Source organism: Gallus gallus, chromosome 2 (assembly GCF_016699485.2).
Source record: "Gallus gallus isolate bGalGal1 chromosome 2, bGalGal1.mat.broiler.GRCg7b, whole genome shotgun sequence".
NCBI lineage: Eukaryota > Metazoa > Chordata > Aves > Galliformes > Phasianidae > Gallus > Gallus gallus.
The window spans coordinates 60365646-60383100 of record NC_052533.1 but is presented as its reverse complement, the minus strand read 5'-3'; the positions used below and the strand labels follow the sequence as shown (position 1 = coordinate 60383100).

The window sequence follows — 17455 nt, the reverse complement described above, 5'->3', positions numbered from 1 at the left end:
TCAGTTCTATCAACTCTATGCTGCATTTTAAAGTGTTGGTGTACATGCTGTTGCAAAACACACCACCTCGATTAATGAGAAGCACCTTTCAAAGTATGCTTTCTGAGCATACACTTTGTTTCTGCCCTCTGGAAGGAAAGAACAAATAGGAGCTCAGAAGTTCTTACGGAATAATCATTTGACTCTGGGGAAAGAGACTCAAAGTGGATTTCACTCAATTTCACTGTGCTCTGTCAAGAAGCCTAGCTGAAAGAAAAAGGTATTTTAACTTACTGCAGATTGTGGTCCGTGTTTGAGAAAGTCATAGGGTCACAGTGGGTGCTGTACTGCTTCTTGCACTGATTATTAGTGCAGTACTTGGAACCTTATTGCACCGTGGTCTAGAAGGCTAACCAACAGCAGTATGCTATGTTGATGCTTTGAGTATGAAGCTTTCCATAGAAAAAATAATAGCATAAATAAAAAACAATGCTTCTTACCTTCTAAATAGATGCTACACTCTGATTTGTTTTGTTTTGTTTTTTCTTCCTGTTATCCTTTCTTGGAAAATAGACTTATGTAGTGGAGCATTCAGTAGCCTCTTGTTCATTTGCTTATGTAAAAGAAGAGCAGAAGAGCTTCATTATTACAATTGATTTAGCAAAAGATTGTAATTTAAGACAACTGGTGCTTTATGATGTTCTTGGTAACGTTTCTGTTCTACCAAAATTTCTTGCCATCTACTAAGAAAAGATATGTTTTTCATATCCTGCTTTATTCCATAAGCTTCAGCCAAGCTGCACGTTTGTGCTTTAGCACTAGATAAACTGATATCCTTGGGAATACTGGCTAAGAAGTTGCTTTGGTGATTCACATGGGATGATGGGATTTTTATTATGTTAAGTGAAATCCAGAGTTTGTCTTCTACTTTCTAGTTTTGTCTTAAAATAAAAATCCTATTCATCATGTCCAGTTAAGAAAATACCACGATCTGGTCTTAGTCATTAATTTACCCTAAACGGGGTAAATAGCCAATTATAGTGACTGTGGATGGTCTTATTTCTGCTTTTTAAACCTTTAGAATTTGCTTTTATTTTCTTCCTGTTTGGTTTAGTAGACAAGGTATTTTTCTGAATATGTCTTGATTACTTCCAAAATTTCTGAAGCAGTATTTTTCATTCCTGGATTTTGTATTTTAAACATACTTAATGGGCACTGTTGAAACATTTTGATTGAATGACAGTTGAAAATTTCAACTGTCATATTTACGAATGATATCCAAGTGATGTAGGTCTGCTCAAAGCAAAGGTAACTTCATATCTGCCACCGTGCTAGCCAGGTCAACTGCTGGTGACCATGGTGCCTTCAGAAATATGCAGAGTATCATGTATTTGATGGGAGGACAGTTGGACTAGATGATCTTGTAGGTCCTTTCCAACCTATGGAAATTCTATATAACCTATGGTAATTCTATGATTCTATGTTTCAGTTTATCCTCACCAAATTCCTTCGTACTTTAGGATCAGTGTGGGATGGGACGATGTATACATAGTAAGTAGGGCCATTTTTAATTTTTCCCATTTGGAAATATTTGATCCAAAGCCTTAGTTCTGCTGAAGGCTAGTTCTGCATAGCTAACCCTCAAAGAGACACTGAGACTACTAAGGGACGGATCTTTCTTGAGAAAGCAGTTACACCAATCTTGTTCCTTACAGACTTTAGTCTCCGTTTTATTACTGCACATGGTGTTTCAGCCCATGAGGACTCAGCCCTTTGCTTGATATATTCCATCCTGTCACACTAATACTCTTCCACTGATTGTTCAGAGCAAGTAAGAAAAAAAAAACAAAAAAAAAAATTTCACTGCTAAATAACACATTAAAAGCAGAGCAATTCACTTAAATCTCCCTGAAGTTTAAATCCTGTATGGCATGAATCTGAGCCAAGCAAATCGCAGCAGCAGAACACTCCACAGTGATCCTCAGACTGGTTATGTAGCACTTGTCAATCTCTGTTGGTATCAGGTCATCCACAGTAGTTACAAAGATGTCTTCAGACTAATACTTAAAGCTGCCTTTGTTTAAGAGGAATTTTGTATTCCTTATTAGCAAAAAAAGTGAAAACTGTGCCTATTATTTGATACAAATTAATTCAACTTTTTTTAATACATGGATTTATTTTTCTCGTGTAAAACCATCAACAATATAAACAAGAACAACATCAAAAAATCACCAAAACCTGCTAACAGTAAATTTTCTTCTGCAGTTTCTTAGGACTATAGGGATCATAGATTATAATTTGCTACTGTTAGTATAAAAATGTAACTGTGTTTTTCTTATTATTTGAAGGAATTTTCATTACTGAAGAGAAATACATCTTTAAACTAGCTGAAAACAAGGCTGGTTGGTGCAGGTTAGTAATATAAAGTGTTTGGAAAAACAGTGCAGATTAAAAGGAATCTAGTACACTTGTAATATTGTTTTCCTTGTACAGACCAAATGGCCCTTTTTCTGCAGGTATTTTGTAGAGGGTTTTACATGTTATAGTCAAAGCCACTTAATAGACACATCATTCAGTTGGGTTCATTCCATTCATGTAAACGCAGATGAAGGCGTACAACGTAGCTGTGTCCATCAGATCTACTAATACTCTACTTTTCATAACATCTGGATTTTTTTGTGTACTTACTCTTAAAAATATCTTAGTAAGATTTTAAACAGCCTTTTTCTTAGTTGTATCTCTATGATTCAAGTCGTATTGTGGAGCTTTTGGAGAGGTTCCAGAGGTCGTATCCTCAGAAATGTCTGAAACAGAATGAACCCAGTTAAAAACACCTCAGTGTTGAACAGGTTGTTCTCGGTAGCAACAGAAAAAGAAGTACAGCTTTCTTCTGCTCTGCAATTACTTTCAGCTCCATTAGGACGAAGGTAATTCAACACTTTCTATTTAAAACTTATTTTGAAGATTAATATGAACTTTTATAATGTGTTAAAATGCTTTCCCTTTGTGAAGAGGAATTTCTTACAGAATGATGTAATCAAGACCAATTTTCTGTAGTTTTTTCTCACCTGGTCCCTCTTGAATTACATGACATAGAAAATATGTCCAAAGAAAAATAATTCTATCACATCTGGGAGATCTGCTGTTTTGTGCATGTCGCTTAGCATTCTCCAGCACAACAGTCATTTTTTATTTAAAGAAGGAGAAAAAAAATGGTTTTTGCATGTATCTTACATTCGGGTGTATTGTAGCAAACTTCCAGAAAGTCTGAAACCTAATACAAAATTATACTGGCTTTTAATAATGCCTAATTTAAAGATAAATTGGAGACGTGTCTGTCGATCATAGAATTAAACATTTATGCCTATCATAAGAAATACTGGGAAGCTTCTTATTTGTTCAACACTTTGTACCTTTTCCAGTCATATTCAGTCTTTTCAATTCTCAGAAGAGCTCCTAAGGAACACAAAAACTAGGGCAAAGTAACAGTACTCCACCTTTTTTGAGAAAGCTGCTCCAAATGGCCCCTACTACCAAATCAGAGAATGTCCAACACTTCTCTAAATTAATGATTTTAAGGTCAGGAGTTATGTCATGAAATATATTCTTACTGGAGTAGTTAGTTTCTTGGTTTCGGAGTCATAAAGGAAGAACCACTGGCAGTAAGAAAATAACAAGGAGAAATGCTGCAGCAGCCTAAGCAAGCAGGTTATGAGCCAATTAAAAGGAAGTAATTCTGTTCAACAAGTGTGTTTCCAGAATTAAACTTGTTACCATTTTAGATACAGTTCTTTCTGCTTATTGATGTAGTTTAATTAGCAGCCTGTTTAAACTAAGACGTCTATTAAAAGAGCAGATCCTTTGTCCTTTATTAGTTTTATTCTTAAAGCAGCCACAAAGCAACCTGCAGCTGTATGTCACATTAAGAAGTCATTCGATGTATTGCTATATAAATTGCTTGTGAATTATATATGAGAAAAAAATCCTTCCCAAGAAATATTGGAAGAAGGCTCAGTTGTGTCTACAAGCCTAACTAATGAAACAATTTTTTTCTACATCATAGTCAGTTTTAAGATTCATATCATTACCATAGTAGCCTCTAGCTAGAATGAAAGTCATTCAGGATAATGTGGTTTCAGGTAGGCATTCACTGTTTATTCATACCATTTTCCACTACTATCTGACACATAATGCAAGTTCTTAGAATAACAAAAAAGTATTGTGACTTATACTGTTAAGAGGAAATGGAGTTTGGTGATATTGAGTGTGCACATGCAAAGGATGTAGAAAGTGCCCGAGGAGCAAATATCACTATGTTGAATAAAGCTAGCTCTGTGTTAGCTGAAAATCTATCTTACTTATCGGAGGGAGATGGGGAAGAAAAAAAAAAAGACTGTTGATTTCACTACTATCATTATTATTTAAGATGACACATATATATTATGTGACTTCTTGCACTGAATGATCAGAGATCCATGAACTCTACTTTGAGCATGAAAATCTCCAATGCCATAAATTGTGTATTTTTGTGTTATTATAATATGGTAGTGGCTTGAGAGAGCTTGCACAAGGACTGTGAATGTTTTAGCAATACCTTCTTATAAAAAATATATATAATTTTTGTATTAGTCACTTGTAAAGCTGCCACAGTCACTTGTAAAGAACTATCTGTTGTGGATGCTGCAGGGGAGATCTTTTAGAAATTACCTTGTTGCTTATCCCATCAAAAACTATGTTTTTATGAAGAAGCATTTTACTTAGTGTTTTATACAGTTGACCATAAACCAAACATGGCTCAATATGCCACATCCTGTAACTCTTGTGAAAAGTTACACATCGATGAGAGTTGACAGGGAAATGCTCATTGTTAAAACCCATCCAATGTTAGCAGAAATGTGGCATGAAGCAGGTTGAACGTGTGATAGCTGATGGCGCTTTGAATGGACTCCATTCAAATGTGAGATTAGTATAGTAGAGCAATTTGATGGTTTTTTGGGTCGGGGTTTGTTTTGTTTTGCATTGTGCTTAGCACAAGCTGGAAAAATCTAGTGCAATGGTCATTTCCTGCTGAGTCAGAATGCAGCAAAGCTGTTGGAATGTGAATGCAGTACAGTGGTCCACGGGAGATGGTTGTTTTCTGGTCTATGCTGAAGAAGTGGCTGCAGTTTGGGAAAGCTAGAAGTGATCACAGACCTTCTGTGAGAAGTTGGAAGGAAAGTATTTTGATATGTTTTTAAAACCCTACTTTCAAAGCACAGTTTCTTTCTCTGGCTATTTTGCTATTTTTTTTTTTTTTCCTGAATGAATTGCTAACCTTTGTGAATATGTGGATGCTAGAAGAGATAATGCTTCAGAGCATTTTAGTATATAACACTGGAAGAGGCTTAAAATCAACAACAGATCTGTAAAGATAACTCTGCATTACCTAACAGAGATTATTTTAATAAATGGGATTTACCCAATATATTTCTCTAAACAGAAATCTTAGCGTATGAATATTTCCATCCAAACCAGAGGAGTTGGAATACTTCTCTCTATCAACAGAATTGACTGTAAGGTCTCCCAGCTGTATTGCTGCTCTACTGATTTTGTTTCTCTCCCTTCCACCAGTTGTTTCCTGTGTGGAGGAGAACAGGCATTTCCTGTGCTCCCTACAAGTGAATCTTTGCAAGAACTTCTTTTTCTTGGAAAGTAAGTTTCTCTGTATTAATTTCTCTCTGTGTCCTTTCTTTCCTTCTATTCCATAAACACACTTGGGTTGCATTTAGATGAAACTCTTTGAAAGCCTTTGAAAATGTCATGCTGGGTAGGTCCCTGGGTGATGAGATCTTAAATAAGTTAATTACTGACCTCCTCTATTCGTGTGCCAATATTTTACATATAACCCAAAATTCCACTCACAGAAAAAGTGTTAGAGATAAGTAATAAATGTTGGCTTCATAATCTGGATGAGGATGATCTTCACTGGAGAAGAGAAGCAAAAATTTCCCATCTACTTCGCCCTGCCAACATAGTGAGCTCTGACATTGAGATCTCAGTCTACGTCTAATTGTTTCTGGTCCCTCATAAGCACGCTTCACCTACAGAGTGTTTGATAAACAAAGCTTCTCATACAGACCACATGAAGTGAGTTATGGATACCAAGTCATGGAATAATTTGGGTTGGATGACATCTCAGGTGTCTAATCCCCTCCCTCAAAGAAGGGTCAAGTTCCAAGGGAGAGCAGCCTCTACAGGGTTGTATCCGGTCATGCTTTCCATATCTGTAAGGGTGGACACTTCGTTCTCACCTCCCTCAGCAATTGGTGTATTAACTATGATTTTTTTTTTCATTTGTTCTAATATACCTAATTGAAATTCCTCATTGAAGTCAAATTTTATTTAAAATTTTGAATTTTCCAATATTTTGCTAGGTTTGTGATTGGAGAGATGTTTAGGATACATGGTGTATATTAAGCTCAAAAAGGTGTCTGTTTTCAGCATAGAAAGAGCTAGCAGGAAAGTGGGTATTGGGAAAGAAAAAGAGAAAATTCCCTAAGAAATCAGGAAAGCAAAAATTCAGGCGTCTTGTGTTTTCAGGTGTTCCTTCTGAGAAGGTTAAAAAGGGTGTGGGGGGGTGAGTCTGGATGATATTAATAGAAATTAGTGGTTAATTTTTTGTTTTCAAAGGAAAGAATTTCTAACTGTGAAGCAGTAGTGAGCACTAGTCACACTAGTCACATGAGGAGAAATGCAGCATCTGAACTTAGCCAAAGAAAAAAGATAACAAGTAATAACGTTTGAATGTGTTAATATAGTTTGAAGAGTCTGTGAGAAGAGTATGCTGAAAGTAGCTCTGTCTTGCACAGTATGTACAGTAAAAGAAGCATGAAAACAGTTTGTAGAATAGCTCATGAATGAAACTACGGAAAGAGGATCAAGCATGGTGGGTGTGCTCTGGAAATGAAGTTAACGTTCTCATTTTACTATCTGGGACTTGAAATGGAACTGTTGCTTCTTTTATTAATGCTAAATTTGGCTACCTAGAACATTAGATGAACCTAGAACATGTCTAAAAACATTAGAATCAGGAAAAGACTTTCAGTTTGAAAACTGGTTCCAGCTGAAGTGATACATGTATGAGTGTAAATGGATGAGAAGTGGGTTGTTTTTTGTGAAAACTAGAAATATTCATTAGAAAGATAAGCATTAAAATGTAAAAAGTTTTCTAGTTGGGGGTTTTCAGAGGACATTTACAGTTTTCTATGGGAAGCAGGCAGATGTTCGGGAAGTTTCTTGGTTGATCAGAAATCTAGTTCTAAATCATGGGATGATATGTGGCAGTCTTAGTTGTGAAGTACTGACATACTTTCTCCCCATTCTCCAAGCTACTTTCAATGACTTACCAGCTGTTCTGGCTATCTGAGGAGGTCTCTGTAGACTGGAGGATGACAAATGTGACACCCATCCACAGGAAGCGCAGGAAGGGGGACTTGTGGAATGACAGGTCAAGTTAGGCTGACATCAAAGCCGGGGAAAGTCATGGAGCAGGCACATCACACAGCACATACAGGACAACCAGGTGATCAGGCAAGTCAGCGTGGGTTCAGGAAAGGCAGACCCTACTTAATTAACCTAATCTCCTTCTATGACAAGGTGACCCACATAGGGTTGAAGCTGCAGAACCTGCGTTTTGACAAGCTCTGATCATCACTGTGTTCAGCAGCTATACAAAGAAACAGAAAAATGAGTTATTCCACAGGCAAAATTAATAAATCCTGATATTTTCTGAATTTCTTGCATGTCTCCACTTGCCATTTTTCAGTAACCCCACTCCTCTTCGGTGTCCCCTCCTCCTTCTTCTTCATTGCCTTAGAGTACCACCACCTTCCTCCTGTGTTGCTCTCTCTGGTTGAACATCAGGCAGCACGTGGCTTGTTCAGAGCAGATCTGACTGCGTGCTGATTGACCATTGTCCTGCAGCAGGAGTGATAGTTATTATAAATCTCTCTCCCTCTCCTCTGTCCCAACCACCAGTGTTCACAGATTTTTAGAAACTTAATTATCTTCACTACTGCTGCACCTCTGTCAATTTGTTTGAAATTGGACAGCAGGTTCAAAAGTTACCAAGAAAGGTGAAAGGATCACAGGCTAGGTCTCATTTCCTTAGGAAACTAAGCTTTAAACAAGGATTTACAGGTTAACTTGTATCTAATCCATCAGTCACTGCTTAGCTTGCATCTTCTGCTGAGAATTTCATAGGCTGGGGGGAATCACAGTGACTCACAAAGTAGTTTTATCAGCATAACTGCTGTTTAGGTCTCATATGCCATGTGAAAAAAGAAAATACCATGGAGGTATATTTAGCAAAGGAAGCTAAGGTTGTAAAAAGTAGAACTTCCTTGTTTCACCTGCAACAGGTTTTTCCCTTCTTTGCTTTCCACTGAAATTCCACGTTATCTTTTTCAGATGGGCGTCTGGCTCAGAGGAGATGCAGTACAGAATCCCTGGCAGAAGCTCGAAATGGATGACTTCTGCTGATGCTTTTTGACAGGTTCATCTCCTCTTTTCCTGTTTGAGATGGCTGATACTATCATCAGGAAAAATTTCTAGAATAAGCCTGAGTGACGTCTCTTTCCTTTAATTCCACCTTTTACACGTCTACAACCCATCAGACAAAATGAGCAGTCCACTACAAGAGGAGTCTCCAGAGCCCCAGAGCTCCGATGAGCTTGAGTGCAAGATCTGTTACAATCGCTACAACCTGCGACAGAGAAAACCAAAAGTACTGGAGTGTTGTCACCGAGTATGTGCCAAATGCCTCTGCAAGATCATAGACTTCGGCGATTCTCCTCAGGGAGTCATAGTTTGCCCATTTTGTAGGTTTGAAACATGCCTGCCAGATGATGAGGTTAGTAGTCTTCCCGATGACAATAATATCATTCTGAATTTAGCTTGTGGGGGAAAGGGAAAGAAGTGCCTACCAGACAACCCAACGGAACTGCTGCTGACTCCCAAAAGGTTGGCGTCTCTGGTTAGCCCTTCTCACACCTCTTCAAATTGCCTGGTTATAACAATCATGGAAGTACAAAGAGAGAGTCCCCAGACTCTGAACTCGACGCCCGTGGTGGAATTTTACAGGCCTACAAGTTTTGACTCTGTTGCAACTGTGTCCCACAACTGGACAGTGTGGAACTGCACATCTTTGCTCTTCCAGACCTCAATTCGGGTGCTAGTTTGGTTGCTAGGGTTGCTGTACTTCAGTTCCTTGCCTTTAGGGATTTACTTACTGGTATCTAAGAAAGTCACCCTTGGGGTTGTCTTTGTAAGCCTTGTTCCCTCGAGCCTTGTTATTCTCATGGTTTATGGCTTTTGCCAGTGTGTTTGCCATGAATTTCTAGACTGCATGTCTTCTTGACAACAAATGCAGTGAAATAAGGTACACTGCCACATGTGTAGCATAGTTGATTTAGCCTGTCTTTGTATTCTTATTTATTTTTATTGTCCATCCCACTGAGAGAAAGCAGTGACCCATGTTATACGGTTCTTTTAAAAATTGGATTATTTATTGTTTTCTCTTTATTTTCTTTACCTTTTAGCTAAGTAATGACTTAAATTTTCCATGTTCTTTTAAAGGGCTGGGTTGTAGAAAGGGGTAATGGAAAACTGCCAAACTTGGTGTCTGCTGCTGTTATTCAAATAAGTAGCCCCTTGCTTTTGGTTGGCTCGATCATGCAATTTGAGGCTGCAGGATCTGCCCTAGGAGAATTTAGTATAACAGGCACCTTCCAGTTCAACGTGTAGCATCTCTTAATGCAGAGAATCTCATGCTCTGAGATATCTGTTATTTCTGGTAGCAAAGGAAATCACTTAGTTAATAACAAGAATAAGACAAGTTAATGTTTGTTCTTTTCAGTTCTTGTTACAGCAAAAATGTTTGTGGGGTACCCAGTGGTCACAGATTTTTGGTGTTCTGCGGCATGAGGAACATTTCCTCATGCTAACAACACATCTCCAAAACACTTTCCCTATGCAGAAGCCCACTTTGCTTGTCCAGTAGTTGCAGCTTCATCTCCTGCGATGGATTACTTCCAGGGACCTGGCCACGTTTGTTCTCATCTAGGTGCACTAAATAAGTGTGTGTAACTCTTTGTTTCCTTTGAGAGTTCAGAGATCTGCAAGCTTCTCCGGCTGTGTTCCATAATGTTTACCCTCATTCCAAGTGTTTCCACCACCACACCACAGTTCCAACCTTTTAGTTCTTGTAACAAATGCACACCTACGCTTAGGGTCGCTACACTGGAAAACTTCCCCTATGTGACTTTAGTTGTAATAATAGATCTTTTTGCCTGATCATTAGCACCTGGACCTTCACTGACTAATGCACGTTTCAGAAAAGTTCTGAAATGATTGATGTGTGGGGTTTTTCTGCTTTTTTTGGGTGGTTTTCTTTTTTCGATCCCACAGAATAAGCACTGTGATAATACTCTGGGAAGGATTCTTTTTTGTGCATCGTCCTTCAATATATTTAATACTCTGAACTCCCTCTGTCACCATTGTGAGTCGATGGCACCCCAGCTGTGGCAATTAGTGCAACTTGACTATGTTGAATTCAGAGGAACTAGGGGTGATTTACCATTCCATAAATACAATCAGGCCCTACAAGGTTTGCTTGTACATCGTGTGGTTGAGGCTAAATTTTCATCTACTGGAAGAGCACGAAAATAAGTCATGTTTAATATTTGTGTGTATAACTAAGTCTAGGCAATGCCACAGCTGCAACCTGGCTTTCCTGAGCACAGCAGAGTGAAAAATGAGAAGCAGCAGCTGATCAGTGCTAGCACAGCTTTTGGATCAGGCATGATATCTAGTAACCTCAAGGCACGGTGTAAGAAGAAGATGGGTTGGTTGAAGGAAGGCTGAGTAGATGGCCTAACCATATGTTCTTAGGGCAAAATGACTTTGGTAAGAGTGAAAAAATGTTGATGGGGAAAAGGAGAGCTTAAGTGGTTGTTGTGTCTATCAAGAGGATCTGAATTCAAATCAGTCCAATTTTTGTTGCTGGTACAGATAATACCTACGGTTTCATTCCTATTGAAATCATAGGAGAAGTGTGAAATGTGAAGGTCCCGCTTTTCTTGACACTCAAGTTTATAATAGTGCATATATATGTGTGTGTATGTATATATAGACACATATGTAAGAAGAAAACCTATAGCAAAATTATAGTTTTCAAGTGTGTGGAGTTGCAGAGCTTTGTATTGAATGATTAAAGGAAATGTTTCAAACTTCTCTGTAATCACTGGATAACAATTAGAACTAAAACATTTTCAGAATTCCTAGAAATGACTATTCCTAAGTAATTGTTTTGATGTTTGTGGTAAAGCATATAGAGTTAGAAGAGCTGTATTCTCCAATCCCCGTATATTGCAAGGTTTGACTCATCTATGAATTCATAAATTTTCAATCTCCCAACGATAATCATGTCAAAAAAGCAAGAACGATAGAAATCTATGTGATTTAATGGTACTTCATAACTCTGGGAGAAGATGTGTTTGTAGTGTTAGGGATTTATGTGTTTTAGGGTATGTTCAATTTGTCTGAATATAATATCTTTAATAAAGGGCTGGCTAATACAGGATGTAGGTTTTGCAAATGTGTGATGTATCTGTGTTCCTCCTGCACAACGTGTCTGCAATGCTACCTGTTGTCTTCTCCTTATTTTCTTCCCGGTTCATTATGATCATTTTAGCTCCAGATCAGATTTGTACTGTTTTACAACAGAGCCTCGTCTTGGCAGGATTGCATGGTACCAGTTACACATCGCAGCACAAACAAATACACTTGTTGTGTTATACTTCACTATTTTCTAAGGCTGCCACACAGTTAAATTTACACTGTTATTTTAGATTCTGCTGCAATACTAATCCACTCAAAAATGCGAGTGCAGAAAAACATTGATTGTGTAGCTGCTCTGCTGCTTAGCCAGAGCACATTATTACAGCTTTGCTCTCATAAAATTCCTGTGTGACTTATAATGTGGCCACTGAGAATTGCCAGGGGGTCTCAATCTCAGTTATTTGTGGAATTGAGGGGAGAAGATATTTACTGTGTGACTGAGGCTGGAAGAACTTCAGGTAGTACTCTGCCATTCTTTTTATTCTTCACCACCCTTAAGACTGAGAACTGAAAACTCATGGCTCTCACACCCTCTGCAGTGGAATAGTTCTGCTGATCTGCGTAAATGGGGCTAGAATCAAGTCCTGCACACCCTCTGCCGGTGTTTCCCTCCCTTTCTATGACTTCTTTTTTTGTCTCCTGTGGTCATAAAATACTACGCTCATGCCAAGAGAATTCTATGGGTAGGATTTTGTTCCCTCTTTGCCCAAGCGTGTGAGTCAACAAGGTACAAAGTGTTATAAATTCATTACCACGGGATTGTCTTACCCCCAATGATGTGTTTTTGTGTTTTAATTCCTGCTTATCTTGTGAGTACAGAGTGTATCCTCATCAGCTGCTAGTTTGCAGTACAGTGTGAGGCTGTTCACTGAGGGCTGAATCATGCAGAAGCATCATGGGGCACAGTGTTGGAAGGATGTTGAGGTGGCTCTTCCTCTGAGCAGGACCTCATGCAGGATGGAGCTCTCTTGCAAGCATGGCCCGAGCCCAGAGCCTGAAAAACAGCCAGTGTGTTACACGAGGAGAGGGCTGCAAGGGAGGCAATGGGCCTTCAGGGCTGTGATGTACTGGGCAGTGGGCTGTGGGGCCAGCTGTGGAGCTGAGGGACAGCTGTGGAGATTAAAGGGCACGGAACAGAATGTTGGACCTTTGGGCAGAGCTGTGCAAAGCAGGGAGGGATCTTTTCCTGGGGTAAAGCGGCGGTGTTTAAGTGAGCTGGGAGCAGAGCTGCCAGTAAAGATTTTCAGGCTGATCTTTCTAATTTTTCAAGTTTGTTTGGTAATGAAAGTCACTTGGCACTGCTACTACAGTTGAGTGTTTTCACTTTCTACATGCCAAGTTATTGGCATTTGTAGTTTAAAAAAAAAAAGAAAGAAAAGATTCTTAGATTTAGACACAGTTCCTCTATGACATAAACTATTTAAAGCTTTGGTCTGGTAAATGAGATTGACTAAATCCCATTTGGATTTCCTTAGCTGCACAGCGAGCTTTGTCCTGCTATATTGACCGTATGCCCGCAAAACTGTATATGCCAATATAGAATGCAATTAAACAGGTGAAACCTTTTTAAGGCTGTTCTGATGTCAAAGCAGGCCAAACACATGGCTACGTCCCGCTTTGTCCTGGCTCATCCCAAACCAGTGAGGGGCTGCCTCAAGCCTGAGGAGCACCACGACCTGATTCCGTGCCCTGTGCCACCTCTGTGGCTGCTCACTCCAGCTGTGGATTCTGCTTTCTGGTAAAGCAGGCGCCGGTCCTCATTTCATCTTCCTGTAGGGAAGGTGCACAGCATTCCACTCTCAAACAAACTCATTGTGACTACCTTAAGTTTTCCCAGATTTTGTTGCAGCATTTCTTTGTATTTTTTAACAAAAGCAAGGCAATGCAATTTATTTAAATGGAGCAGTGCCTTCAAGTAGAAAAAAATGGGGGAGGAAGAAGAGTTGAAAATCATGAAACCATTTTAAGAGCTTCGAAGTGATGGAAAGAGACCGTTCCGAGAGTCAATATTTTCTTTCATGCTGGCAGATTAGATGTTATCCTTTAAGTGACGTCAGTAAACATTCAGTGCTGGAGAGTCCTCAGGGAGTTTATACGTCGGCACGAAACCTCCGTTCCAATGGTTTTCTGTACAGCATCATTCTGCCTCCTGCATCAGCTCTCCTTGTCTGAAGTTGAGCCTCGCAGTTGGAGGAGCTCTGGTTCAGAAAATAGATCCCCCATATGGGGATGCTAAATTACCTTTCCAGAGACGTGTGTGGTGGTAACAAAGCTTTCAGCTCCAGACCTTACAAAGAGAAGTCATCTCACAGTTTGAATTGGTAGCATAAATTTCAGCTTAAATCAAATTTCATTGTGTTTGGCAATGCTACAGCTAAAATCATTTTATTGTATTTCTGCCTCCTGCTTGTGTTATGTGGATGTGGTTTGCATGAAAAAAAAAAAGTGTATTAAATCATGAAAATCAGAGATGGTTGGAAAAAATCCTAAGAAGTCATTTTGTCTGTTTGCTCTGTCCCTGTAGAGATGAATGCTTTGTCTGGCCTGGGTTTAAATACCTCGGGTGATAAGGCCTCCACCTCTTCTCTTCAGAGACTTTGCAGCCATTTAATAGACATCTTTGTTACAAAATGTTTTCTTTGTATTGAGCTTGAATTTTTTTTTTCCTTCTGCATAATGCAGTTCCTTTATTCTGTTCCCACTGTTTATAACTTTTATGAAATCTGTGAATGTATTGTATCATATTATGAAGACAGACTGAGAGAGCTGGGGCTCTTCAGCCTGTAGAAGAGAAGGCTCTGAGGGGATCCTATAGTGGCCTTCCAGTATGTGAAGGGGGCTCCAGGAAAGCTAGGGAGGGTCTTTTTATAAGGGCAGGTAGCAACAGGACAAAGGGAAATGGCTTTAAACTGGAAGAGGGTAGATTTAGACTAGATATTAGGAAGAAATTCTTTACTGTGAGGGTGGTGAGACACTGCAACAGGTTGCCCGGAGAGGCTGTGGATGCCCCCTCCCTGGATGTTCGAGTCCAGGCTGGATGGGGCTTTGAACAACCTGGTCTAGAGGGAGGTGTCCCTGCCTATAGCGGGGGATTGGGACTAGAGGATCTTAAAGGTCCCTTCCAACCCGAACCATTCTATGATACTATGTTTGATTCTATGATATTTGTCTCTTCCATACCATAGTTGAATAATTCATAATCCTTGTTGTTCGAGACAAGCAACCAGTTGCTGAACAGTGACGCTTTGCTGGGACAGCATGCCATGTATCAGAAGAGAGATTTCCTGGCAACTCTGAGCTGACACTTCTTTTTAGAGTAGGGAGTGAAAAATGTCAAGCAAAACTGAAGAGTGCATCTTCCCAGGGGCATCCATGGCAATATTACTGACATTTCCTGAGGTGCTGAGGCAAGCAGCCTACTTCCTTAGATAGAGCTTTCCCGTACAAAAGCAGATGATTTTAATAAAAACAGTTGCTTTTAAAAAGCGTTTAGAAGTCTTTTTCAAAAGGAAACCTCTGCGTGAGAACCCCGCTATGTCAAAACTCTTATCTTGTTGAGAGACAAGACTGTATTGATTGCCACTCACTGCAGAGCAGTTTTTGCTGACAGCTTAGCTCAGATGAAAAATGGAATTGGGTGTTAAGGAGAACAGTTTGAAAAGATGCTTTTGCAACTGTGTCTCTGGAATCAGATCTGTGCATGAAAATGTGACTCATATCTTGACAACAGAAACATCGCGTTGCCAATTTCATTACAACGTCCTAGATAATCCTCGGCCCATCTGAAATGATAAGAAGGAGTAGCGTGGCCAAGGAAGCTCAAGGTGGGCAAATGTAAAAGGAGTGGTACTATGCTTTGTAAGGCGTGCTGATCCTGGGTCAGGTGAACGGGCTGCTGATTCAAGGAAGGTCTCTGACAGTGACTGGTGGTGGATGTAGGCAAAAAAAATAAATGGGCAGCCCACACGGACAGTGAGCTTCCAATGTAGCTCTTCACTTGTGGCAGCCTGCAGCCTGGAGACCTCTTGAGGTGGAGCTTATGTCTGTGCCTGTGGGTTTGATTCTTGCCTTTGGATTTCCATTTTGACATTCATAAAATCCTACAGCAGTAAGACCTATAGTTTAATTACACACTTTATGGAAAAGGTCTACTTTGTCTTCACTGTTCCTAAGATATTAGTGATGTATCTTCAGCTTCTCTTGTTGTGAAAAGCAGTTCCAAGGTATGATTGCACATTTACAGAATCGCAGAACTGTAGGGATTGGAAAGGACCTCCAGAGACCATCAAGTCCAACCCCTCTGCCAAAGCAGGTTCCCTACAGTGGATCACACAGGTAGGTGTCCAGATGGGTCTTGAATATCTCTAGAGAAGGAGACTCCACAGCCTCTCTGTGCAGCCTGTTCCAGTGCTCTGTCACCATGACAGTAAAGAAGATCTTCCTTGTGTATGTATGGAACATTGTTCACTTCCTCTTCAGTGCTTGATCTCTACAAATATGAATGTTATGATTTTATCCATTACGCTTCCCCTTAGCTGCCTCTTGTCCAAACTGGAGGTGCTACACAGTTTGACCTCTTCTCTTACTGACGTCTTTTCATACTTAACACAGCCACTGCACCGGCCTGAACATTTCTACTGCTTTATTGTTTGCTTCGAGGTGGAGAGAAGCCCTCAGAAATAGGTTCCAAAGGCAGTTAGTGTCATTTGTTAACAAGCCAAGTAGATGTGTGAGACGTCTGTACCGCATTCTAGTCAGTCTGTTTGCACCAATGGATTCAGGAGCTGGTAGGCTCCAGGATAACACTTAATTTAAACTTGACATAGGCTGTGCAGATTTACTCAAATATGTGGCTTGATAACTGCTGGACTGAGTGGCTGCTGATGGGTGAGCACTGTGAGATGCCTTTTCCTCTCTATGGATGTACACCTACCTCACTCCCTTGCTGCTGCCATCCCAAGCTACCATCTAGAGCTTTCCATTGCAAGAATGCCTCTCGTTTTTTATTTTTATTATTTTTTTTAAATCTTAATCCTTATGTCCTAAGGGCTTTTGGCCTGTTCTCCTATGTTCCAAGGAGATGTTGACAGATGGAAAAAATAAAGAAAATACTGATTAGAGAGTAAGCTCTTAGCATTTCTCCTTTCTATTGCCAGTTAGGGCCAAAGTTCAGGATCTATGCCTTCAGCTCCAAGGGCTACAAAGGGCTGGCTTAGCAGACTCTAGTGAAATATCACTGGAGGAAGGTTTTCACTCAGAGGGTGGTGACACACTGGAACAGGTTGCACAGAGAGGTTGTGGATGCCCCATCCCTGGAGGCATTCAAGGCCAGGCTGGATGTGGCTCTGGGCAGCCTGGTCTGGTGGTTGACAACCCTGCACACAGCAGGGGGGTTGAAACTCGACAATCTTTGTAGTCCTTTTCAACCCAGGCCATTCTATGATTTTATGATCAACACACTGCGATGTGTGACTTGTGATTCAACTCCTGAAAACTAAGAAAACAAAAGGTTTCAATGTACTTTGCTTTAATGTGTACTTTGGCTCCTAAAATCCACTGTTTTAAATTACTGATCAGCTTGAGGTTTACCAAATGTAATGCATAACAAGCGTTATGGGCAGACTTTGACTGCTGTAAAGCTGCCTTCTGCACTTGTATTTTTTAGTTTTATGAAGAGAAGTCAATGTAGGGATGTCTTTTTGTTCGTTTTCAGGAGTAAAACAATGAAATACAATGTAATCTTTCAGACACAGAAAGGATAACTTGGTAGTAAATGACAAAACTGTAACTTGCCATCCGAAATAGTGAAGCGCTAATG

At 39.8% G+C, this 17455-nt stretch overlaps 1 protein-coding gene across 6 annotated transcripts in view; it reads left to right on the top strand.

Annotated features, from left to right (window-relative positions):
- Positions 1-14134, top strand: part of RNF182 (ring finger protein 182) — a 29472-nt gene extending 15338 nt beyond the window's left edge. For 2 of the 6 annotated variants that reach the window (XM_040695833.2, XM_040695832.2), the window contains 3 exons: positions 2328-2391; positions 5590-5670; positions 8428-14134. In XM_040695833.2, coding sequence (XP_040551767.1) covers positions 8639-9376 — 738 coding nt within the window. In that variant the 5' untranslated portion in view covers positions 2328-2391; positions 5590-5670; positions 8428-8638 and the 3' untranslated portion in view covers positions 9377-14134. The remainder of the gene's footprint in view (positions 1-2327; positions 2392-5589; positions 5671-8427) is intronic. The other 4 variants (XM_040695834.2, XM_004939637.5, XM_046927620.1 and 1 more) reach the window with 3 other exon arrangements.
- The last annotated feature ends 3321 nt before the right edge of the window (positions 14135-17455 follow it).